This window comes from Podarcis muralis, chromosome 10 (genome assembly GCF_964188315.1).
Source record: "Podarcis muralis chromosome 10, rPodMur119.hap1.1, whole genome shotgun sequence".
Lineage (NCBI taxonomy): Eukaryota > Metazoa > Chordata > Lepidosauria > Squamata > Lacertidae > Podarcis > Podarcis muralis.
In genome coordinates, this window is record NC_135664.1 from 51090293 (window position 1) to 51117130 (window position 26838).

At 41.6% G+C, this 26838-nt stretch overlaps 1 protein-coding gene across 3 annotated transcripts in view; it reads left to right on the forward strand.

The window, feature by feature from the left end:
* Window positions 1–26838, forward strand: part of SYN3 (synapsin III) — a 173442-nt gene that overhangs the window by 11405 nt on the left and 135199 nt on the right. For 2 of the 3 annotated variants that reach the window (XM_028747496.2, XM_028747495.2), the window contains exons 2-5: window positions 9304–9771; window positions 17161–17211; window positions 17717–17774; window positions 19017–19108. In XM_028747496.2, the coding sequence (XP_028603329.2) occupies window positions 9458–9771; window positions 17161–17211; window positions 17717–17774; window positions 19017–19108 (515 nt within the window). In that variant the 5' untranslated portion in view covers window positions 9304–9457. The remainder of the gene's footprint in view (window positions 1–9303; window positions 9772–17160; window positions 17212–17716; window positions 17775–19016; window positions 19109–26838) is intronic. The other variant, XM_028747497.2, reaches the window with a different exon arrangement.

Consider the following 26838-nt stretch of genomic DNA (forward strand, 5'->3'; position numbering starts at 1 on the left):
CACGAGCAAACAATAATTAAACAAAAAAATTCACTCTTAACATTGACAAGAAATAATTACCAAACTATAATCAATAAAAATAACAGCAAGGAGTTCCACAGTGCAGGACATGCCTCACTACAGGGCTGGTCTCTGACAAAGGCTGACTAAACCTTGGGGATGTTAGAGACCACAGAAAATTGCACCATCAGAAGATCTCAGTGATCCAGGTGAAGCATAGGGAATGAAGTCATCCATGAGGCACTTTGGGCCCAAGTTGTTTAAATTAATACAAGAGCCTTGAACCTGGCCTAGCAGCAAATCAGCAGCCAGTGCAGCTCCCTTAGCAAAGGAGTAGCATGTTGCCAGTAAGCAGCTCTTGTGAGCAGTCTCACCACTGCATTGTGCACTGGTTGTAGCTTATGGACAAGATACAAAGGTGTTATCATATGCCATAAACTCTCCCTTGCTTCCCTCTTAAATTTACTCACCTGCGCTAGACAAAGGAAGAGAATTAGCAGCACAGTTGTAAATCCAGGATAGCTACCATGACTTTACAGTCCAGCTTTTGCTTTGCTCTGCAAAATGCGATAGTCAATCTAAACAGAAAGGAGATAGGTGTCAGGAAAGGAGTACTGTAAATCAGAGCCATGCTGATGGAACTTCATAACTCTGCATGTTCTCTATGGTTTCTACAGCCAGAAGCAGAACAGTTAAGAGGAAAATGGACGGGAGCAGAGCAGTCAGACAAGGCAAGAAAGTATAGGTCCTGTTGGCCACGAGATTGCTGTACAGCTGTTTGAGACGAGACATCAGCATTGTGCAACGTCTCAGGAATAGCCTCTATAGTACTTTTGGCCACATATATAAGAAGAATGAAGTGGGAATGCAGTGGTAGAATTCTGAAAGTGTTTCATGATCTATTCTATTTTGGCACATTAAAAAAAATAAAACTGTCTACGAGCAGAAAAGTAGCACAGCAAAGGTCAGGCTGGAGAATAATCTCTCCCTTAGGTGCTTTTAGGTGCTTTGTTCTTTTACATGCTGAATGGCTTTTTTTGACATGGGAAATCTCTCAGGTCCGCAGTCTAAAGTGGTACAGCCCACTCTGCACACCCTGGCATAGTACCACCACATTTTTCTGCTGAGTGTATAGACCAGGCCATAGCTGCTTAATCGAGCAACAAAAATGTATAAGTCACTCATTCTTGACAGGGCACCTTTGGCACAATAGTCCTGTGAGGGCACCAAGCCTATAATTCTTATTAAACTACAATTCCCATGATTATATAAGGAAGAATGGGTGACTTTCAAGCCAGTTTTAGGCCGTAATACAGAGATGCCACGAGAGGCTTGATGTGGTTTGCAGGTAGCACTGAAGAACAATGTTCAGATCACTATATGGTATTCCTCTGAATAGAAGAAGCAGTTTGAATTCTGTATGAGGTAAAGAGAATGAGAGGGACCCCCCACCCACCCGCAATTTGCCATGAAGGATAACTTGATTTACCCTCTGCAGTGTTAATAATTTAGACAAACCTTTCAATGGCAGTGTTGCATGCTGCTTCCCTGCAAGCTCCAGTTTATGTTATGCATTATAATTACTTTATTTGTTTCACCGTAATGGTTCCTGAAAAGCTAGTAACATGTGCCCATCTGCCAAAGCTTATCTCTGATTCCATTTATTATTTCTCACTTCTGTTTGTTCTGTTCTTCTCCACTTGCTGGTGGCAAAACACACATAGGATCCATATCAACAGAAAATGCTGTTCACACAGGACCCAGATTATCTGAGGGTGGGAATTACCTGAGCTAGGAGGCCCGAGGGGGTCCATAACCATGACTAAACCAGGGGCAGGGAACCTCAGGCTTGGGGGCCAAACACAGCCAAGTCTCTCGAAACTCTACCCAGCCAACACCCCTTTTGCTCCGACCCTGCCCACCACTGGCATGTGACCCCAGGGAAGTCACCCTGGGCTGAAAAATATTCCCTGCCCTTGGTCTAAATTGTAGGCCATGCTTGAGGATACTTAAGCAGATTCATTTTCCTATATCTGCATTTAGGATCTATCTACCTACTTACACAAATATTTATATCCCACACTTCTAGTGCTTATGCACCACATAAAATCAATTACAAAATATCATAATGTTCCAAAAACACAATATTAAAAAATAGATACAATATAAGCAGAGACAGATGCAACAAACGAAGGCATTAGATTTAATACCTATTCAGGAAAGCCTGCCTAAATTTTATTTTATTTTTAAGTACGGAAAATTCACTAGTGGAGTCTCACAAGGCAAAGAATTCCACAATTTAGGTGGGATCACAGAGAACACCCTTGATCTCCTCCCCACCAACCAAGACTCCACCATAGCTAGTCCACAGAGGAGGGCCCTTTTGTCAGAAGAATTTTTTTTTTTTAAATAAATTTTTATTAATTTTCCAAACACATAATGAAAACAAACAATACACAAAACAAAAACATACAAACATATAAACATGTATAATTTCATAATCTTATTTTCATGCACCTTACTTCTCGGACTTCCCCATACCTCCCCTTTTCTGCATCCTTGTTTTACATTTCTTCAGCAACTCCTCCAGTTAACTAATTGTTAAGTTCACTTTCATATAGGTTCTTTTTTAACTTATTGATTACAGCTGTAGTTCTCTATTTCCCAGATCCTTAACATCTTAACACTCCTCAATTTTACAGTAATTTTTAAGATATACTTTAAATTTCTTCCAGTCCTCTTCCACTGTCTCTTTCCCCTGGTCGCGGATTCTGCTAGTCATTTCTGCCAGTCCCATATAGTCAATCACCTTCGTCTGCCATTCCTCCAGCGTGGGCTTTTGTCAGAAGAATTTAGGGCCCAAACAAGCTGATATATGTATGGAATGTCCAGAGCTTGTGAGATATGCTGGAGCCAATCAGAAGTAGCGCCCGAACAGAATGAAAGCCTGCAATCCAGTACCTACTTAACTGGGAGTAAACCCCACTGAACTCAGTGGTACTTTTTTCTGCATAGATATGTACAGGAAAACAGCCTGGTAATACAAGAAACTGTAGGCCTTGCAGTCTGAGAGACTTGAGAAATGTGGGTCCCCTACAAGCTCCACAGATCTTTGGTTTCTGCAGGCAGAGGGGATGGGTTGGCCCAGTGTGGGAGCTGACTGGCAACAGGAAAGAGGAATAAGCACCATAATAAGCAGCGACACTGACATCCCAGGGACTGTGAGCTGGGGCTGCGAATAGGTTTATGGGCGTCAGAAGGTATGTGAGTAAATAAGCTAGGCCTCTAGCATCGTTGCGCACTGAAGAAAATTCATGTCATTAGATCCCAGGAACAAGGAAGAATTCCTAAAGGGCATTTCTTAACATATATTTAAGTCTATAATATTATGTGTGTGTGTGTGTGTGTGTATATATATATATATATATATATATATATATATATATATATATATATTTGCCATACTGCGGTTTACGCCTGTAAATACCTAAATCAGGCAGCCAGAAACATAAGGAGCTTAAACAAGAAGGGGGGGAGCTAAAGAGCACTGATCAATCCTCCACTCCACCCCCAAACTTGCCAAAAAATGTCAAGAGATTATTGGGTAGGCGGAGGGTGGGGGCTGTGTTAGAAATGGATACCAGGCCTAGAGAAATTATGTCCAGAGTACTCTTGTCTGCCCTACCCAGGGCTGCTTCCAGAGGCCTCCACCATGTAAGGTGCGATAGCTAGGTGGAAAAATAAAATGCTTCATTGTCTTACATAAGTGAATATCCAACCTGCCTATTATAATACCTCAAATATATGTGTGCTAATTTCGTTGGGGGTATACTTTTCCCTAGGGATTTGAAAAAAGATATAGACTTTCCATTCTCGTGAAAGACTATACAGTAATAGCCAAAGCTGTTGGTAGGATTGTGAATGTATTCATTCAAATGCTAAATGCTCTGTAATATGGCTAATGGCTTCCAACCAATGGTCTCCTCAGTCCAGCCCACTTTTGTAACCTCTCCCCTTTATCTTTATTAGCAAGGCTACAAGAGGGAAGTGGTTGTTTACTGGTTTAGGCAGCAAAGTTGTAGCTTATAATAAAACAAACCCCAGGTACTTGTAATGGAACTTTGCTCGCATTCATTCCCCATTACCTTCAACTTTTCCCTTTTTCTTGTTCTCTATTGTGTTTTTTCCTTCACTTCCCTCTTATCCTTCCTCGTCTCTCCCCTTGCCACACACACACTTTTCAAAATTTAAATTGTAAGTTCCTTGGGGCAGAGAGAGTTGTTTGTGTGTGTGTGTTCCCCCCAACTTTTATGTATACCGTCTTACTGTGAGCATGCGGCAATTTACAGATTAAAAGAGGACATAAATCATGGCATTTCCAGATCAGCTATCAACATCTTTTTACTCAGTGAAAAAATTATGCAGCTTCTAACTTGAATGTTGCAAATTGCCATTTCTCCTGTGCTGCAAACCACTTTTGAAATTGAGACTTTTTTGCAAGCAGTTTCTGATGTAGCTTGGAGGGCAGCTGCTCAAAGAAAAAATGCTCATTCCACTAAGTATATTCAAACCGTGGAGTGGATTTTCTTTTGTCTTACTTGCTTTTCATAGTCATCCCCACCATGAGATGAGTACATGTTCCCAATTTACAGGTGGAGAACTGAGGCAGGCAAACCTGAGGCCATGTATTGAACAAAGATTCAACCTAAGTCTAATGTTCTTGCACAGCCATTTTCAAATTAAATAGGACTATGGAAAGAGCCTGTACATGATAAGGCTATGAACTATCCTCATGAGGGAAATGATGTCATGATAAATTTTGTCACCTAAAAACGGGCATGTGACTTGGTGCCTGGTAACTCTCTGATCAAATTTCCAGGCATTCAACACCAATGGAAGCTTCCCTCCAGGGACTAATAACAGCTTTGAGAGTGTGGTTTTTTTGTTGTACAGTGCTACTTCGGGTCACAGACTCCACTAACCTGGAGTTAGTACCTCAGGTTAAAAACTTTACCTCAGGATGAGAACAGAAATCGTGCAACATCAGTGCGGCAGCAGCGGGAGGCCCCATTAGCTAAAGTGGTATCTCAGGTCAGGCCCAGACAGGAGGCGGGGCATATGGGCCACTTGGCCTGGGCCTCCGGGGGCCTCGGACAGCATATTCACAATTGCAGAGGATTTATAAGACTTCAGTTATCCCCAGGGTAAAAAAAGGGGGGCACATTATCTGCCTGGCCTGGGCCTCTGCCTGGTTCTGCCTGGCCCTGCCTCAGGTTCAGAACGGTTTCAGGTTAAGAACGGACCTCTGGAACAAATGAAGTTCATAACCAGAGGTAGCACTGTCATTTTGGTAGGGTTGGCATACGCTACATCCCACCCCTGATAGCAGCTATTTACATTCTTTAAAAGAAGCACATTTGTTGCTTTCATGAAATTAACATAACACATTGTTTGAACCACATAACTATTCAAATAAGTTCAGCCTGCTGGATGAAATATCAAAGACTTTCAAGTATGCTTAAATCCCAGAGTAGTTAAATCCTTTACGGAGAGCAGTTTTTTAATTAATGGTGTCTCGGAATCCTCTTTGTGAAGGAATCTAAATAGCTGTTTGGTCCAAGTCCAGTTTAAGATCCCTAAGGAGGGAGACTAGGAGCCTTGAAGTTACCTACCAACAGTTAGTACCTGGTTAGCTGACTTACTAGGCACATGACACCTGGTTACAGACTTCCACACTGTGTATGTATTGTATTTCCATGTAAAAATAAGAATAATTTTAAAATATGCATTTATACATATAGAATAGCATATGGAAGCAAATCCATTACTTCTTTTTTAGCAATGAATTTATTATGGGGGGGAGGGTATTAATGTTCACCCTTTTTTATGTTCACCCTGTTTTTCATTGGATTTCTGTAGCAGGATGAGACACAATTCATTAAGAGTAAAACTGTAAATTAGAAGGAACCATACACTATAACCGTGTTAACATAAGCACATAAAAAGAATGTGCTGGACCAAGCCAGCATTCTAGTACAGCATTCTGTTCTCCCAGAGGCCAGCCAAACTGTATGAAATAGTCAGCCCAGCAGCTGGGATATAATAAAGACAAAAAGAAACTTTAGGAGAACAAGGCCAGAGGATTTTTCAGTCCTTTCTGATGCCTCAAAAATTGACCTGGACATTTTCTTTCTCAATGGGTTAATGAACCTGGGGGAAGCAGCTGGTTTTATACAATGGTGTAATGTGTCCTTGCCACACAAAAAAGCAACAGAAAAGTCACCTGCAAGCTTAATTCACACAAGGCTTCAATGTAGCAATTTGTTCTTAGTGATACATTCCTAGGGGCTTATGGCTGCTGGGTATGGTCTGAAGGCACAGGAGGTCACCATCTTGCTAAGTAGGTCAGAGTCTGGGGCAGTGCCTGAATGGTGACCGCCTAGGAACCAGATGTATGCTTCCTTTGGTTCCATGATGGAAGAAAGATGGGATATAAACATAAGAAAATGTGTGGTGACAAATGGTGAATCATAATTGGACAGGCACTGGAACTGACAGGTGACAGCAGATTAAAAACAAATCCTAGTAACAACAACAACATCCCATGAACTTTATTGGCTCAGGTGGCCATTTTTATCACAACTAGTATAAACGTTTTTGAAAATTGAGTTGATGGAAGATACAGTTGGTACCCAGAGATGGACCAAATGCCAAAGGTGCATCTCCAGTTTGATCATTCTCACTAGAAAAAATGTTGGAAAATGTTGAAAAAATGTTGACCATTGATCTGGCCCAGCATCATCATAATAATAAATTTGTATTTATATCCCACCCTCCCCAGCTGAAGCCGAGCTCAGAGTGGCTAACAACAATAAAAGTAACACAGTTTACATGTTAGTTCTTATGGATTATTTCCAAAGTTAGTCAGACATTTCAATAGGTCAGCTCTGAGTAGAACTTATTTGGACACCACCCTGTGTCTACAATGGCAGAACTATATGAAAAACTGATCCAGATTTAACAATATTCAGTACATTAGGATCCATGGGGAGGGCAATCCTGGTATAGTAGAGAAACTGGCCTTAGATGAAGTGCATCTTCTGAGGCCAATTCAGTCCATCTTCTGATTGTTTAAATTATGAATGGGAGAGAGAGCCGAGACATGTGCACTTTATACATGCATACATTGGGAGCCTATAGTGACTGTATATTTATGTAGTGCACACACAAATGTTAGGATCAAAGTCTGGCTGTCACAGTTAGCATTCAGTAGTTCAATATGCTCAGTTTTAACAAATCAGGTATAAACCTTCCAGCTTAACTTGAGAGAAACACACTGTTGAAAAAATATGTTTGACCAGTGATCTGTAATTGGTGCTTACTAGCATTCAGTGTTTGGGGATTTTGCATGTGTTTATAAAATTTTCATGTTGTTGATCTTTTATTAATAGTATTATATAAGATTTGTATATTTACAAAAAATAATCATCGGATTTGTACTAAGGCTCTTCACAAGATTATAATATATGAAGGCACTCTCAGACAGGATATTTTATACAAGCACAACACATCTCCCTTAGCCTGCTGCCTTTTCTCATCTTCTTTGTAGGGTACAAATTGGGACTGCCTTTTGCGGAGGTGGCCATTTTAGCTCCATAGCAAGAAAACAGCTCAGTTTAACCCTGGCTTTAAAAACATGGATCCGTTGTGACAGCTATAAAAACACATGGTAGAGAGAGCCTTGAGATGATGTGAGAAGAGTTCTATTTTATATACATCAGAGCACAGGGCAGGCTGAGACTAGAAAAGCTCTCCTCTGTTGTGAGAGAACCAGCAAGTTGCTTTCCAACTGTTCCCATAGGCATTTTTATATCTCAGCTGATCCTTAATGCATCTTGCCAGGCCCTGCGAATTAAATACACCCAGCTTATTTTATTCAGATCAGTGCACTTCAAAGCCATATCTCTCTCAGTAGAGGAAGGCTCTGCTCTATTAATGCCAGTCATGATGACATATAGTCTCCTGTCATTTGGTGGGAGACTAGACTTTTGCAAACACAGATAACATCATGTACCATCAGGCCTAGGGCTTGGGGAGAAATTTGATTCAATTTGCATTTAAAGGTGAATCCACCTAATTCACACTTTCCAAAACAATACGAGAAATGAAACACAGCCAGCCTTTGAAATCTGTACTTTTCTTTGCAAAAATGTGTATATTGGGGAAAATTTCATACAAACATGTATATTAGAAGTGTACACTAAAATGCTGATGCATTTCCACAAGAACCATTTTATAAAAAAACAAATAAACCACTAATGTTGAGAAACTGAATTTAAGGCAGAAAAAATGAGAAGCTGAGAGAAGCTGAGACTGATAGATTTGCCCATCTCTCATTAGATCCCAGAACTAGACTACAGAAAAGTGGGGGAGAGAAATAGACGAACAAAAGAACCCCATTATTTTCAGGGCTTCAAAAAAAAAAAAAAGAGCCAGATTCAGTAAATCTGTATTTTTTATTTTATCTGTGCCCTTAGTTTGCACTGACGTCACCCGCCTTCATTTGAATCTTTGATAGAGGAGGAATGCCTGTGACATTTATGCTCAGACTTAATCTTAATGATGGCGGAGGTGTTTGTGTCAAGAATGTGCAAAGGCAGGCTTTCACTTGAAAGGCCTTTACTGCAGGGGAAGGGGGAAATAAGTAATATGTTGCACAGGAAGACTTTGAAGATGGAGATGGCTTCTGTAATTTCCAAGGATTAGCACTGGATTTATTTCCGCAGAATTGCAGGCTTTTGCTGAGCTGCCTCTGGCTCCCCTGATAAGCAGGCGTCACAAAAGGCCTTTGCAACCCATGGAGTTGCCATGATAAGACTCTGCCATGGTCAGGCGACAAGCCATGTGATTGTTCCCATTGCCAGAAAGAATAGCATTGTGAAATTCAAAATTATAAATCACAGTTTTAATATCCAAAGGGTCTCTTTTTCAAACAAAGGGACATGATGTGCAGTGCCAGCGCTGACAATCCTTTCTCGTTTCAAGGTTGGGCTTTTGATGCCCCTTGCGACATCTCTAGAGTGATTCGTAAACTATCAAGCTGTCATAGAAATATCATGGACAACTATGTATAGTCTCAGGGCTAGGGCTGCCCAGCTGCTCCCACAAACATGTTGGACTCCATCAGCATCGTGCTTTTGTGGCCTGCCTGGCATTATAGTAGTTTTTCATGAATTGGTTATGGATAGGGATCCATTCAAATGAGCTGTGTTTTACTGCGGGTTTTTTGTGGGTTTTTTACAGGTAAAACTACCTTGGGGAAAGCAAGTGTCCTTCTGCCCACTGTACAACTAGTGACAGAACATCTCTTCCAACAAGGCAGCAAGAACTCCAAAGGCTCTTTAGACTCTTCCACTGTGTTGTTTTGTCTTACCTGGGTATTCGGGAAACAGCCACAATGAATTTCCTGCGAAGGCGCCTCTCAGATAGTAGTTTTGTGGCCAACTTGCCAAATGGTTACATGATGGACCTTCAGCGTCCCGATAATTCCACCAGCAATCCTGTTTCCCCAGCAACAGAGAGGAGGCAGCAGCCTGTACAGCAACCTGCTTCTGTTTCTTCTGGTACCAGCATCTTTAGTTCCATCTCCAGTGCCATGAAGCAGACCACGCAAGCAGCTGCGGGGCTCATGGAGCACACAGCAAGCCCTACCCCTGTAGTCCAGCAGAAACCCCAAATCCTATTGGTAATTGACGATCCGCACACTGATTGGTAAGTACCCATACTTTCTTACAGAGGCAGACACAATGAATTCCAGATATTTGTTAGACTACAACTTCCATCATCCATGAGCACTGACCATGGGGGCTGGGGCTGATGGGATTTGTGTTTTATTACTGTCAGGTGGTATATAAATGTTGTTAAATAAAGTAGGATTGATTTCCCTTCTTTTTCTGTAATGGGGGTGGGGTCCAATACCACCCTGCTGTTTTCTCTACTAACCTGCTTCTGTGTGAATTTTATGCCTCCTGTAATGGCAACAGAGGAACGCTAGATGTCAGAATCTCATCACTGCTTCTCCTGAGGAACTCCAGACAGAGCTGTACAATTCATGTATTATAGAAATATGACACTATAGTGTTCAGGATTCTGACTGGGTTTGGCAATGGTTGAAAGTAATTAGAGTACAGGGTGTATTTAGTGATTCAGTATTGCAAATTAAAACCTAAACTCACTTTTTCTCTCTATGGACCTCCGTGCCTGTTGCCACCCATGCAGAACTAATTCCACAGTCTTCTTTAGCCACAAGCAAGAAGTCATTGGCATTCCTGCTTGTGACTTTTAGTCCTGGAGGAAACTAAAGAATGGAATGCCCCCCATCTCCGGCTCCATTGTTTTTTCTAGAGTAAACATTTCATTCACAGCTTTTCTTCATGGTTGATAGTCTGCCCAGAACATGCAAACATTCACACATTTCAATAGTTTGTTGCATCCAGACCAGAAGTTTTTTCAACCTGTATCTGACAGCACAGAAAGAATGATGTCAGAACCACACATCTGGACCTGTCAATGTTCAGAGTTCCACTTCCTGGGGACACCCCCCCAAAAAAAAGCTTTATTTAAATAACAAGATATAAAGAGCCTTGGCTCCAGATATGGATATGCAGCAAAAGGCTTTATTCCAAAAGTTGTGCACATGTACCTGGTTCTGCCTGTGCACCAGTCAAATGCTCAGCTTTTAATAATCTAGGGTACAGTTCATTCCCCCCCCCCCCAAGAGGGATACAACAGGCAATCAAACTAGTCAAGATCAAAGTGACAACCATGAAACTGAATCTATGCATCCAGGGCCCAGTCCTTCAACAGGAGCTACACATGCGTCTCCAGGGGTCATTATGATGACCCAATCTTGAGTAGTATATTCATAACAACCTGCTAGCCATGTGGTCGGTTCAGAAATGAATCAGCAGGAAGCATGACCAGATGAGCTTCTTTGCACATGTAAGTCATGTGCTCAAACTTTAATCGGGTCAGAACATCTGTGATTGGACTGGAGGGCAATAGTCTTGAACTGTACAACTTTCCAGCCATTTCCCCATGCTTCTTTTGTATAATCAACAGAGTTGGAAGGCTCATCTACAGTAGTCCAACCCCCTGCTGAAGCCTTCTACTTATAGCATCCAATATTACTGCAGCATCCCCATCATCAGAGCATTTAAATGCATCCTCAATATGTGTGCCATTGCACCCCTTTTCTCAGCCATGTAACAACAAACTAGATTTCAGGCTTTTTTGTAATCCTATGCAACTAATTCCAAATGCCAGGAGATTTAAGCACCACCTGCACTATACATTTAAAGCAGTAGCATACTGCCTTAAAAATCATGGCTTTTCCAAAAGAATCTTTGGAATTAGTTTTGTTAGGGATGCAGTCCCCAGGATTCTTTGGGGGAAGCCATGACTGCTTAGAGAAGTAAGATACTGCTTTAATTGTACAGTGCAGATGGAGCCTTTTCTTCTTCTTTATTCCTCCAATGGTATCCCATTGGGCTGTGTAGCAGCTAGTCATTTCTGAGATGCAAGGGATATTCGGAAGCAGTTTGTACTGAAATATAAAGCTGGTGTGCTGCCCTGGGTGCACATGAGTCCTGGGAAGTGAGGTGATTAGTGCTTTAGTTTCAAGGCAGTTTGTGCTATGTTCCTGATTGGAAATAGATTTGTGGCAGGGAGCTTGTGGCACTCCTTAAATAAAGAATAACCTAGTTTTAGGAGCTCTGTGGAGTGCTTGGCTCAGGAAGAGGGATACACCATGTGCCAGAAAAATGGGGACTTGACTTGTGTGTATGCGTGTGCTTCTGTTTGTTTAGGTAGAATTTTGGGAAAGATCCTTTTCTGCTTGTGACAGAAAGAAGAGGATGTTTGTTCATACTGTGGTGCGTACAGTCCGAGTGCACTTTTGGGTGACAGGTGGGGCAGCCTAGCCAGATTGTTCATTTAGTCTTCTCTTCCTGCTTGTCAAAACAAAGTAGTTTAACTACCTAGAAGGCTGGTGTATCTAGCTGATACTGCAGAAAATTCCTTGCTTTTCTCCCTCAGGGATGTGCATTTTTGAAAACTGTTTAACTTCCCAAGGACACCTGTGGAAATGCAGAGTCCACAAACATGGGAAAGGATTGGCTGGTGGGTGGAGAGAAGACTATAGCAGTGTATTTATTCACAGTATGAGGACATGAGGAAACGGAGTGGCAGAACTCCATGTTACTGTAAGCCAGCCAAATCTGAACACATGACCTCATCCAGGAGGAAAACGTCCCACCTCTGGCAACTTCCTTGCCCAAATCACTTCTAAGTAAAATCATGCTCTTGCTGGAGTGAATTTCTCAAATACAAAGTAGGGCTATATATTGTTAACCCTTTCAGCAGCAATAAAAGGCTGTGCTTCTTCAGTTTTGGGAGAGAGAGAGAGAGAGAGAGCACTGTCTCTATTGATACCACATTTTGAGACACGACATATTACAGAAAATAAATATTTTGCATGCATTGATCAGCTACTCCACCAATCTTCAAAACAAAAGCAGTGTTTTGTCTAAATGATGTTCAGATTATTCCACAGTCACCAGCTGATTTGCTTAATATAAGCCACAACATAATGGCTTTCACATTGTATCATTTTCAAATCAAAAGGTTAAAATCAGTGGGACTAAAAAATGCTTAACTTTGGCTGGATGATTTCCTCAGTTTATACTTTATAATGTGGTTCCAGTGTGAGGTGCAATAATACTTTCTGCATGGTGGCCTGGTTTTCATGGGACACTAAATCAAACTATAGTTTTGCATGAATGAGCAAGTGTGTTGGTACACAGTGAAAAATCACAGCTTCTTCACTGTTCCCCAACTCCTGATGGTGCCATGCTATCAGAAGGTAAGCCACCTTGGGCAAAACATTTGATATCTCCCTTAAGTTACTTTTAATAGTTAAAATCAGAAAATAGAAACACTGAAATAAATATTGCAAAATTCCCGTGGGTAAGGTAGGGTGCTTATGCATCCTTAGGTTGCCTCTGAATTCCAGTGAAACCAAAATTCAAGGCAAATTTGGAGATTCTTGCTTAGGTGTAACACCTAAAAAAAATTTCCATTAAAGGGGGTGGGTGGGAAGGAGGGAGGATCTTCAAGCCCTATTGTGATGAAGAATACAAATGCTGCCGCCCCTCATTAGTTTTGGAAGATTTTCTAAAGGGTTAACAGCTACACATCCCACATATCCACATTTTGATTGTTTTAAACAGAGGAGAGAGAGAACATGCAAACAAAACACATTTCCTTCCCATAATAGTTACGTGCAAATTTGACTGTGCAGAGATGCAAAAAGATCATGCAACGCTAGGAAATTGAAGAATCATATGGCAGGTGAAATTTACTAATTGTACACTAATATCTGTGATACATGTTGGGGGAATCCTGAGTTATACCACATTACTACATGATGCCTTGTAAATACTTAATGTATACCAGTGTTCTGACCCACAAGATTCCAGCAGCAGCAACCCTTTCTGGACTTCCTTTGAAACAGTCAACAGGAAGACTTGGTTCTCTTGCCATTTTTCATACACAGTGGATTTGAGCTTCTTTTATACTATTAACATCACTTACAAATAATGTTAACATGGGGGAGAATTCAGATGTGAAATTCAATGTATGCTGTGGCTGGCCAGGTTTTTAAGCACATCAGGAGCAGATTTAAAATAAAGCCAATTTAAGCCCCATGTGTGAAATGCCCTTAGTAGCTCATGCTCCCTTATTACAACATAAATAAAAACAAACTGGCTGCAATCCTGCACAGAGTGAGCTGTATGCAGGATTACAGCAAATGACAGCTGCACAGGGGGGTTGGATATGAATGAAAACCCTGGACGTCATCCAATTGTGGCAGAGAGTTCAGGTAAGGCTGTCAAAGCAACATGATAAATAACACTTCTCACATAACTGTGTAGTGTTTCACAGGTCTGCTGCTGCCACTTGTATTTATATTTTTGTAGTGTATACTTAAAGCACCTTGGGGATCCAGTCCTCCTGGCAGAAAGGTGACCAAGAAATTTGAAGGATTAGCATTGATGCAAAAATAGACATAAGGGGTCTGGAAAATATTCCCTCCTAGGTTATAAATACAGTCATGCGAGTCAAATTTGGTAGCCTTAATTACTTTAGCAGAGTCTCCTTAAATGTACTGTGTTTAACCCTATAGATTCTTGTTTGGAATGGCCCAGTGACATACTTTCCAACTTTTGACAGATGAAAATAGATACACTCATTTTACACTAAGCAAGCAATTGGGGTTTTTTATTTCGTACATTAATACTCCTTATGTATATCATGGAACCCAAGTCAGTTTACTGTACATGGGGTTTGCAGGTGGTCTCCTTTCCAAGCACTGACCAGTTCCAGACCCATTTAGGTTCAGCGAAGGGGCTTTGTCTTGTGCCCTCAGCAGACAAGGCCTAGATTCATAGTGTATTATTAAGCAAAGTGGCAGATGTTCTGCCCCAAAAATTCTAAAATACTATCTTTGAAAAGAGAATTGGATCCAGACATAGGCATGTTCACAGTAAGCCCACTGACATGTGCCACTGATATTGCTGGGTCTACTCTAAATCTGAATTTCTTACAGTCTTACAAACCATTTAAATGTTGATACCACAAATCAGCTCATTTGTTATTCTATCATACAACAAATCTTACTTCCTAAATCAAAAAACGAACATTTGCAAAACACACCACAAAGTAGCAAAATTGTAAGAACAATACCAAATAAAGACATGAGTATTAAATCGAGTAAATAGGTCCCTGGGGGTAGATGTAGAGTTGGTTTCCATTAGTTATAAATTTAGTATGCTTCAACTTTTACACAGCTGGTGTGATCAAGAATTCGAGTTTAACACCATTATGTTTTTAAATATCTTTAGGACATATATTCAGGAGCACTTAAATATGGATTAGTTGCACATTAACTCTTCTAACCACAATGGCAGCCTTGTTCAGAGAATCCATCTCCATGTGGTTAACACCACATGACTTGATAGCAGGGCTGTGCTCAACATGCCCCACACCACAATATGGTGCTGTTGTACTCAGGTCCTGCATGCAGGTTTCCCATTAGGGCAGGGGTGGGGAACCTCAGGGGCCAAATGTGAACCCCCAGACCTTTCTTTCTAGTCCTTGGCACTTGTGCCAATGCACACCCCTCACTGCCCCGATTTGTATCCCAAGTGGAGTTTTTTTCCTGGCTGGAGTTATTGCCTAGTTGGAGGACCAAGATATATATGTGTGTGTGTGTGTGTGTGTGTGTGTGTGTGTGTGTGTGTGTGTGTGTGTTGAAACCAATCTGCTGCAGAAAGGTGAATTGAACCTTCACTGTACTGTTTTTGGTGCCTGCTAAAAACATTTTTGTTTAACAAGCCTATCCAGACATGTAAAGCGGATATGTATTTTGACTTGCAATTTTATTTTATAATGTGTATTTTAACTGCAGATTTCATTTATGTATTTATTTATATGAATAACAAAAAAAAATCAATTTTTAGTGTATAGTTTCTATTTTATATACTCCCCCCTTACACATTCCTGCAACTAAGCAGTTATACAAATTCTGATATATGAACAAATAAAATGCCTTCATGGAAGTGGCAGAGATTAGGAATGAGCATAGGGAGGGTAAATTTAACATATAAGCAGGACTAGGAGTGCATTCTCAGTGATTGCTGGTGTTTGCTCCAGACTCTTTGCCTGTTGTTTAAAAGACCAAGGTGGTATCCTGGGTGTATATGCCTGTTTGTGAGAGATGGGAAACATAAAATGATGTCAAAATGAAACCAAACACTTAAGATAAAACATTATTGAGAAGATCAATTGCCTATGGTTCTGCCTTTCTCTTGAACCACCAGAAAGGTGGTTCAAAATGGTGTTGGCCTGCTTCTGACAGGCCAGAAACGTGACAATGGTTCATAGGTGACTGGAGAAAAGTCTGTGATTGCTTAGAGCAAGGATAGCCAATGTGGTGCTCTTCAGGTGTTGTTAGACTCCCGTCGTCCCTGACCATTTGGGAATGCTGGCTTGGACTGCACTGTGTTGACTACCCTGATTAACACCTGTTGACTGCACCAACCATCTGGAAGACACCATGTTGGGTACCACAGGCTTAAAGGAAGGCTGGCTCAAAGGAAGGCTGAATATCTTATAATTAAGTGTTTGCAGTTGCAGATGGCATAGCTCCAGGAAAAGAGCTGCTTTAGCTGTGGCAGTGCACAGCATTCTGTGCACCCTTTACAACTAAAGTGGATTTATAGGACTGAACACCTGCTAAAATGGTTCGTGGATGTCAGCCATAATGAGAAAACAGGTACAGTTGTAGAGGAAACACGGCAAGGTTTGCTGGGACCCGTGAGTGAACCTGGGCTGACCGTCAGGAAACATGGCCTGATTTATGGATCTCATGTGGCTTTCAAGTTAACCTGTTCCCAAAGTTCATATGGATGGTTTCCATTGAAAACAAGCCTGTAATAAGCATTTCCATGCTGTTGCAACAAACGGATACCCTCTTGCGTGTATCTCTGGCATGCTGTCTGGCCTTAGTAACAGGGGACAGGCCAACAATGCACTAATTTGAATAATGTGTAAAGCAAAATTGTTGCTGCATGTTATACAAAAGCCCTTAAGGAGGATCTGGGAGAGTGGCAGCCAACATTTTGTGGCTGGGATGAATCTGGCTCTGCAGAAGGGCGGAGTGGGGGGGCGGGAAGCAGGGTGGGTAGACCCAAGAGGTCAGGCCCTGGAAAAATATAGAGGAAAACGATCAATTGTAATACTAGTTTATTTACTGATATGCTTCCTCTTCAGGAATTGTTATTATCTTTGGCGGTCCCTCATGAAACAGGATAGATAACTACAAACATGTTTCCCCTCCACAGAAAGAATTCTTAAAGCCAAAAACAATCAGCCCCGAACACAGATATTGTAAATGCGTGCTGCCTTTTTTATGCCCATCCATTCACAGAGAATCATTTTTGAAAAATCACTTTGTGATTGCAAAATATGACATGGACTTACCCGTGCTCAGAGACCCATTGAAATAACAGCTGACTTAAGTCCCATTGATTTCCACAGGACCCCTCTAAGCCTGACTGAGACTGCAGTCCTAACCTCACATATCTGGAAGTAAGCCCCATTGAATTCTACATAGGGATGTGGGGGAATCGATTCAGTTTGCAAATAACATACAGAAATGGATTATATTAGGAGGAAAGGTTTGCCAAAATATGTATATTAGTCAAAACTGCATACAAAAATGTTTACTAGGAGAAAGTTGCGTTTTCATGAGGATTTTTATTTAGTCAACTTTTTGCAGAAAGGTGAATTTCTGAATTTAAGATTGGGACAATGAGAAACTTGGAGAACAGATACTGACAGATTTGTCCATTCCTACTTCTGAATAGGCATAGTTAGGATTGTACTTTAGTCTGGACCCACCTCTATGTCTGAATTGGCTCCAAAGTTGAGGGTCATGTTTTTCAACATCAAGGAAAAAACAGCAGCACAAAAAAGCAGTCAAAAGCATCATTTATATCTATTTAACACACTCTCTCTCCCTCTCTCTCTCTCTCTCCCTCCCTCTCTCTCTCTCTCTCTCCCCCCCCCCCTCTCTCTCTTGTTTTCTCCATAGGTCTAAATATTTTCAAGGGAAGAAGGTGAATGGGGAATTTGAAATCCGAGTGGAACAGGTTAGTGGGCAATGAAAATCTGTCAAAAATTGGCTCAGGCACGCAACTCAGTACTTGTTTTGCAGGTGCCTGAGCATTTCAGCTAGGAGGCAGTTGAAATTAAGGAAGCATTTTGAGCTGGCTTACATCAGATTTGATTTGGTTTTCTGTTATGGTAGTTTATTCATCAAGGCCTGGAGTGTTTTTCCAGGTGCCTGCTGAATCACGCTGCAGATTTTCATACTTTGCTTGCTGCAGGTGAAAACATGGCCTTTCTGAGGGGAGAAAGTTGCTGCTGTTTAAGTTTTATTAAAAAAGCAAAAATAGTAGAATATTTTAGAAGAAAACGTCTGAACAATTTAACACTTCTGCAAAAAACATCACTTCCCACCTGTTTTCTTGTCAGAGTGCATTAAGTATTAATGCAAAGGTGCATCCACAGACACCTTCTCAAGACACCCCAGAACAATTCTGAAATGTATTAACATGTTTGCCTTCTTAATTCTTATAACATCTCAGTTCCCCCTTAAAGGTAAAGGTAAAGGTACCCCTGCCCGTACGGGCCAGTCTTGACAGACTCTAGGGTTGTGCGCTCATCTCACTCTATAGGCCGGGAGCCAGTGCTGTCCGCAGACACTTCCGGGTCACGTGGCCAGCGTGACAAGCTGCATCTGGCGAGCCAGCGCAGCACACGGAACACCGTTTACCTTCCCGCTAGTAAGCGGTCCCTATTTATCTACTTGCACCCGAAGGTGCTTTCGAACTGCTAGGTTGGCAGGCGCTGGGACCGAACGACAGGAGCGCACCCCGCCGCAGGGATTCGAACCGCCGACCTTTCGATCGGCAAGTCCTAGGTGCTGAGGCTTTAACCCACAGCACCACCTGCGTCCCTCAGTTCCCCCTTAGCGCATTCTAATTTTCTACTATGGCCTGCTTGAATGTTTCCAAATAGGCATTTAAGTCCAAGTCAGATGATGTCCTCTTGGGATTTGGTTCTGGCCACTCTTAAATCTGCCTTTATTTACAATTACAGTATTCCTAACCCAGGGTTATAAATCATGTTTCATTAATGTTGTACCATAAACAGTTTACATTTGCCAAACAAATCACTACTACTGGTAATTAAATATGCTGCTACCTGGTAGAAATCTTGTTAAGACAAACATTCCGTTTGAAAGTGAAATCCAGGAATAGGTCAGTTTTATTTCATGTGTTTTCTGCTGTTATCAAATAATCTCATTTATTTTTATTTTTCTACTCTAGGCAGAGTTTTCAGAACTGAACTTGGCTTCATATGTAGGCACTGGCTGTATGGTGGACATGCAAGTCATAAGGAATGGCACCAAAGTGGTCAGGTGATTGAAATTAACTTTTCCCCCTTTACAATTAATCTCAATCTTGTTGCTGTTTTAAAAAACCAATCTGGGTGGGATTCACCTAATAAACCACATCAGTGGAAGCCCTGCACAAGGACTTCTGCTTGTGCAACAGAGCTTCCCCCGTCCCTCTGCACACCTTCCATGACCCATGGAGCATTTGTAATAGTCCAAAACTGAATTCCACCCTCTGTGTTTTTCTTACTATCTGGGATGGATAATTATGAGCAACCTGTTATGGGCTGACCAGCCTGATGGAATGTGAAGTTTATTCAAAGTCAGGACTGCAGGAAAGCAAGGGCTGATTTGGTTTGTGTATTTGTTAATTGATGAAAGGGATTCTTTTGGAAGCAGTTTTTCATAGTAATCTGGATCTTGGAAAAGTGGAGCAGTGTCCATACTGCTAGAAAATTCTATCCGCAAGTATCCAAAATGCATTGCCATCTTACCTTAGCCCACCCCATTCTCATTCCCTGGGTCAAAAAAATGTAGAAGTACATTTGTATGTATAAACTTATAAAGTGTATAAGTGGATTGTCCCTTGCATTTTATGGCCATTCCTTTTGTGAACCAGTATTTTAAAAGGATTCTTGCAAAATGAAACCACTTCAACGCTATATGATCTCAAGTGCCTGCTTTAAGAAAGCATGTGTTTCAGTCAGTGGCGTAGCGTGGGTTGTCAGTACCCGGGGCAAGGCAAGTAATTTGCGCCCCCTAACCCGTGGATTTGCGCCCCCTAACCTGTGGATTTGCGCCCCCTAACCTGTGGATTTGCCCTAACCCCAGATGTTGCGCCCGGTGCGGCCAGCCCCCCCTGCACCCCCCACGCTACGCCACTGGTTTCAGTTGTGGATCACATGCAAAGGTCTCAGGTTCAAACCCTGATACTTCCAGGTAGGGCTTTTGCACCTCTCTGAAACCATGACTGCCCGGCCAGTCACTGTAAAGAGTAGTGAGCAAGATTGACTGCTGGTCCAACTTGGTATAAAGTTTCAGTCTCTGTGATTCTAGCAGGATAACAATTACATTTTATTTATTTTTTTACAACACAAAATGCAAACACAAGCATCTCTATGTGAGCAAACTCCCTGGGAATGTGCAGGGGAAGAAGAGGCTGTGGGTGTTGATGGGGAGTTGGGACCATGAATGATGTTCACAAGGCACAATTCTATTCAAATTACAGGAGTCTAAACCACAATTTTGATTAGCATGAAAGCAATTTCCTCAGGGTTGTGCCTGCTTTTTACAGGCATGCATTGTAATGCAACGAGAATGGGAAAAACATAGCAAAGGAAAAGTACATATGGATGAATTTTTGTGTTACAGTACATCCAGGGATACAGAGCAACTATTCTTTTCCTGAGACACAAAAACTTATTGATGTCTGGGTGTGCACAGCAATGCTAGCTGCTGAACTCATTTAATTTTTCTCAGTCTGTTCATTTTAGATACAGTTGTCTTTTTTCTTGTCTGAATTCCTAGACCCTTAGCTGAGAGGGGGGTGGGTTAGAATTTGTACTCGTCCTACTCAACTCATCCCTTATATTTCTTCTTCTTCTTCTTCTTCTTCTTCTTCTTCTTCTTCTTCTTCTTCTTCTTCTTCTTCTTCTTCTCCTCCTCCTCCTCCTCCTCCTCCTCCTCCTCCTCCTCCTCCTCCTCCTCCCTCTCCCTCTCCCTCTTCCTCTTCCTCTTCCTCTTCTTCTTCCTAAAATTTGTATACCACCCTTCATCCATATATCTCAGGTTGGTTCATAACATAAAAATACAGGATAAAAACACAAAATGCATAATAAAAACAAGAGCAAAAAATCCACAAACCAATAACCTCCCACTTCACATCTCCTTGTTCCCTCTGGGGTTATTTTATTTTCTCCGTCCTGAACAAGTGATAAACCTCCTCACAGAAATTACAAGGGGCTGTATACAACTTTCTCTGTCTGACAGCACATGGGGGGGGGGTGATGTGTGTGTTGTGGAGCGTAGCAGCCCAGTCCAGAATCCAAAATTTAACCCAGTTCAGACCCATTGGACACACTGAGGTAGAAAAAGTTGAACTCCAATTGCTTCACCTTAGTAGTGTTGTGGGTCTGGCTGTTAATGAGCACGTAGGTGTGCTCAGGATGACATTCTTGCATATGTGGCCCAAGGCATGTGTTTTGACATATATCTGCTCTGACATACTGCTGCAAACACTCAGCATTTGTTCAACACATGTGCCAGTTTGGCCCTTGGGAAACGCAGCACAACCGTCTTGTGTTACCACCCTTGGAGCAATTTAGAAGATACTGGGTGGGGGAGTGAAAAGAGATTCACACGCTTTCCAGTGTCAGCATGAAAGCATGCTTTTAATGGGTCTGTTGGAAAGGATCCCTAATTTATCCTCCTCTATAACTTCATTCAGAAAAAAAGAAAGCATTCCCATAGCCTTCAAATTAATCTGTGCGGAGGCAGGAAACAGATTTCCGTCCAATGTTCCAGACTGAACTCCTACCTCTCATTGTCCAGAGTCCTAGGCAAGTCAAGAGCAGGCAGGCATCTGTCATACCTTACATAATATTCATCGTAAAATATAACTTGAAGATGCTTTTAACTTTGAACACGTCCTGTTTGTACATCTATTAGGTTGATGCCCGTTGGGGTATTATGGGCTGAAGCTGCCCGCATGTGTGGACAACTGGAATTGAAAATGACCTGAAAACACTGCCCTTCACACAAGCCCCCTTTTAAACCTTTGTGTAAAAATAAACTTGTACCTATCAGCCAAAAGATAGAAACACTGAATTCGATATTGTATTATTATTATTTCAGGCCAAAAATATAGTATGAGCAGTGCCGGATTTACTTAGAAGCTAAACAAGCTATAGCTTAGGGTCTCACTATCTTGGGGGCCCCCAAAAAAATTAAAGGGGGGAAAACTGGATGTAAATTTCCAAAATATAAGCTAAAAAACAAATAAAATAAAATAAACAAATAAAATAAAACCTACACACAGCAACAATGTTTTGCACTGTGCAGGCTTCTATGATGTAAGTAATGGGCCCCGCATGCTAGCCAGCTCCCTAAAATATCACTGGTTTGCTCATTTGCTCATAAATTACCATATACCATATATTCAACACAAAAACAGCAACAATTTGTTGTTGACAAAGGACAGCTGGACCTATAAAGGGCCCCATTACCTTCAGTAGCTTAGGGCCTCATCAAATCTAAATCCGGCCCTGAGTATGAGGATTTGATAAAGTTCTGTCGGTGATCTCTTGGTTAATTTATTCCTTGCACAACTGTCAGTTACCCTATATTTATAAGTTAGCAGCTAACTTCAGTACCATTTTAAGCTAAATCTCTGCTGCTGTGGGGACCACCATTTAGTATAATGCATTTAGTAAAGCCCAGATATACCATAATGGATATACCACAATGATTGATCTAGAGAACCACCTATGGGGCTCTATGTTGTTGTGGTTGTTTAGACGTTTAGTCGTGACCCCCATGGACCAGAGCACGCCAGGCACTCCTATCTTCCACTGCTTCTCGCAGTTTGGTCAAACTCATGTTCGTAGCTTCAAGAACACTGTCCAACCATCTCGTCCTCTGTCGTCCCCTTCTCCTTGTGCCCTCCACCTTTCCCAACATCAGGGTCTTTTCCAGGGAGTCTTCTCTTCTCATGAGGTGGCCAAAGTATTGGAGCCTCAGCTTCACGATCTGTCCTTCCAGTGAGCACCCAGGGCTGATTTCCTTAAGAATGGATAGGTTTGATCTTTTTGCAGTCCATGGGACTCTCAAGAGTCTCCTCCAGCACCATAATTCAAAAGCATCCATTCTTCGGCGATCAGCCTTCTTTATGGTCCAGCTCTCACTTCCATACATCACTACTGGGGAAACCATGGCTTTAACGATACGGACCTTTGTTGGCAAGGTGATGTCTAGCCTTTTTCAATAAAGGTACAGATAATGGAAACCAAGATACAGATCAAACACAAGAGTAGTAGTCATTGTAGATCAATACTGTATATCTTAGTGGTAGCTTAGTGTAGAAGGTCCCAGGTTCAATCTTTGGCATCTCCAGGTAGGGTTGGGAGAGACCTCCACCTGAAACCTTGAGAACTACAGTCCATCAGTGTAAATAATGCTGAGCTAGTTGGACCAGTGGCCTGGCTTGGTATAAAGAACCAAGTTTTCCTGCCTGATCAAGAGGAGATAACAAAAGCTGAGAGGGCAATGAGTCAAGCCCTGGAGAAGAGCAAATCCCCTAAAGGGATTCTTAGTGCCAGGAGGGAGTAGTTTAATGCTGTGGTCTCTGTTTGTATTTCAATGCTTTTGTATAAATACGTTCATTCTTAAAATGGTGGTTGGCTAAAATTCCCCTGTCAGAACTATGGAGAGGTCAAGGGTTGTTCTGTTTCCTTGGTATAAATCTATTCATCCTTTAATTAAAAGTGACTTTCCTATCGATTCTGGTTGGCCAGTCCTAGTGTGTAATGTTGACACAGTTGTGACCTGTTGCACAGGAATTCCAGATTGTCTGTGGCCTGAATATACACGGCCTTATGACAACTTCATGATGTTTAAAAAAAATATTTATTGCCAGGCTTTCTACCACACCTTCCTGCCAAGAAAATGTACTCATGGCAGCTCACAAGATTATTAGGACGATAAGACAAGCAAATGCAACAGTAATACATAAATAGTGATAGTTAAAACAATTATTGAAACAGTCCACATTAATAAAATACATGGAATAAAACTGTATTCACTGCCTTCTTTTACTCTGCATGCTTGGGAAACCTGCTATATTAAAGGAAGTTACCTTCCTTTTTCATGGCATGTGTCTATATTTCCAACAGGGCTGTGTATAAAAACAGAAAACAAATCCACATTTTGCACAGTGTTAGCCCAGATTGTATTACTCTGTACTGAAACACACTATAGAGCTTTTCTGATGGAAGTGACTGAAAAAGAGAGGGGAGGAGCAGAAGACATTCTCTGGCTGCCATTGGCTGAACTGCTGATAATATCCTAGGAGGAGCAGAGCAAATTGGAGCCATAAGGAAGGAGGGGTGGTGCGTGGGAAGGGAGAGTAACATGAGCCTATGGTGGGCAGAAGGCAGAATAGGATCTACTTGTAGATCTTTGAGTGATTTAAAGTTGATCAGCAAGGATTTTGCATTCCCATTTAACACAATTGTCACCAGTTATATTGCTGAAATCAAAAAGGTATCCTTTTGATTGCACGTTCATTGTGATTTGTGCTTGTGATGCTATTGGAGTAGACATTCGCAGTCCCGCTCTCAATACTGTTTGTTCCTGCAAAAGTTTTAAAGCACTCACAGTTCTTGAATTCCAATTAGTGCACATCCTGTGACTTCTGTGGAATTCTGTAACAAATATTCCAGTTTATTATTGTCACATTTTGTTGCATTATGTGCCCCTCCATCATTGTGCACTTTGGATGCATTATAACACCTATGGGTAGCAATCATGGAGTAGCACTGGGGAAACATTGCAGAATAAGTAATGAAGCAGAATGGATCCTCTACAAACAAACTATTATGCTGTCGATCGCATGTTGCAGAAGACACCTGCCATCAAATACCAGCCTAAAGGGTGAGAATGTTGAGGGGGGAGGTAACTAGGAGTGCATTTTTGGGTGGAAGGCTTGTGGGCTTCATCCCAAATGGTTACACAAAACAAATTCCTGGGCTCAGCATTCTTTCATTCTAAGTGTATGTGTTGTGCAACTGGCTCTAGTTGGTGGGTCTTGGGGCTCTAGCAAATAACTAAAGCAAAGTAGATCATGCAACACTGAAGCCTTCTCAACCCTGTCTGGAAGCATAAATCAGTAGCTTCGTGAGAAGGCAGCAGGCCAAGGGAAACAGGAGATGGTGTAGGTTTGAAAAGGAGGGATGGATTAACTCAGGGAAATGAGGGAATGAGACAAAAGCCAGAACAAAGATGGAAGAGATGAGAGATGCACGTGGCCTGAAGCTGAAGAAGTGTGGAAGGGAAAAATGTAGATGTTGATTTCAAATGACCAGTTTTGTAATGTCCAAATCAGAAACCATGGTTTGTTTTGCTCAGACATATCATGGTCAGAAGCCTAGACTAAACCTGGAACAAAACATACCACAATCCCAGGTTCAGACATAGCACTAAAACAGGGATTATGATTACACTAGGGAGGATTGAACCTGGAGGTAACTGTGCATTTACAATAAACCACTAACTATGTCTTGCCATCATGGAGTGGCAGGAAGAGGTAAGAGGGCCTGTTCGGGTGACTATAGAATGCAGGTAGGTTCATGTGGGAACATATGATCTTTCATTTATCCGAGTCCCAAAGTGTTTGGGGGCTTTAAATGGCATCACCAACACCGTGAGGCAGCAAACAAATTAGGTGCCAATGTAACTGAAATATTACTTGTCAGAAGACCAGGATTTCTTCAGCAGCCTCGCATCTACATTGCACCTGACAATGATAACTATTGGTAGTGTACAAATACCTTTACCCGCCTTGAAATGTTCTTTTCTGGATAAATGTGAGTGCTATATTGCTAGTCATGACACAGCAGCCGTTTCATCCCATGTTAAAACTCTTGACAATAGGGTGGCTCATGGGATCTGGCTATAAGCATCCCAGACAGATTGATATATATAAGGTCTAGAAATTATGCAGTTATACAAATTACTTTGACTTAATCTGTCACCATCACCATGATTTCTTTAAAAAGTGGCGGGGGGGGGGATAGAAAGTTCTCTCTTTTTCTCAGCCTTTAGCCGTCTCTTCTCCAGTTGCTGCTATTAAACAGCTGCTTGGGGCAGGGGGGGGTTACTCTCGTCGTGGATTTGCTTATCTTCTGGATGAATAATGTCCCTCTTTAACTCCTCAGCAGCTGGCGTCCAGCCTATGTGTGAGAAAGATGCTGACAGTTATTGGGAAAACATTTGGAGTGGAGGCAGCTGCCAGAAAATAAAAATAAAAAATACTATTAGCAGACAAGGGCAGGGAAAGATTGGGGGGTATTAATACCTTCCAAAGTTCTTTCACATCCCATATTCCTTATCTGAAGGAGTTATCGCTCACCAGGACCCAGGTTTTTGATTGTTAAATCACAGGAAAGATGAAAGCCCTATTTAAATTTGTTTTGTTTTTGGTCATGTATCATTCTTATCTTAATTTCCCTCCTTTCATCATGGCCTTTTATTGAGTCTAGTTTTAAAGGGGGGGGGACAAAGGTTAGCATTTGAGGGTCTGATTCTACTCTGTTGTTCACATATGGGACTCCAGATGACTTTCACTTGATCCTGGGAAACAATCCACTTTCCAAGCCCTCTTTCCCCTTTTCATTTTTAATCACACACACCCCCCCCCCTTTCCAAATAACATCTGAACTTTATCCTGAGATATAACTGTGTTATAAAGATCTACATAAAATCCACTATGGTGCATATATATATATATATATATAGGGTTCAAATCCTTGTCCAGTCATGAAGCTCACTTTGTGACTAGGTTTGCACCATCTCTCAGCCTAACTTGTTGTGGAGGTAAAATGAGAGTGTCTTATGAATGCTACCTTGGTATATAAAGGAGTGGGTGGCACTGTGGTCTAAACCACTGAGCCTCTTGGGCTTGCTGATCATAAGATCAGCAGTTCGAATCCACACAACGGGGTGAGCTTCCATTGCTCTGCCCCAGCTCCTGCCAACCT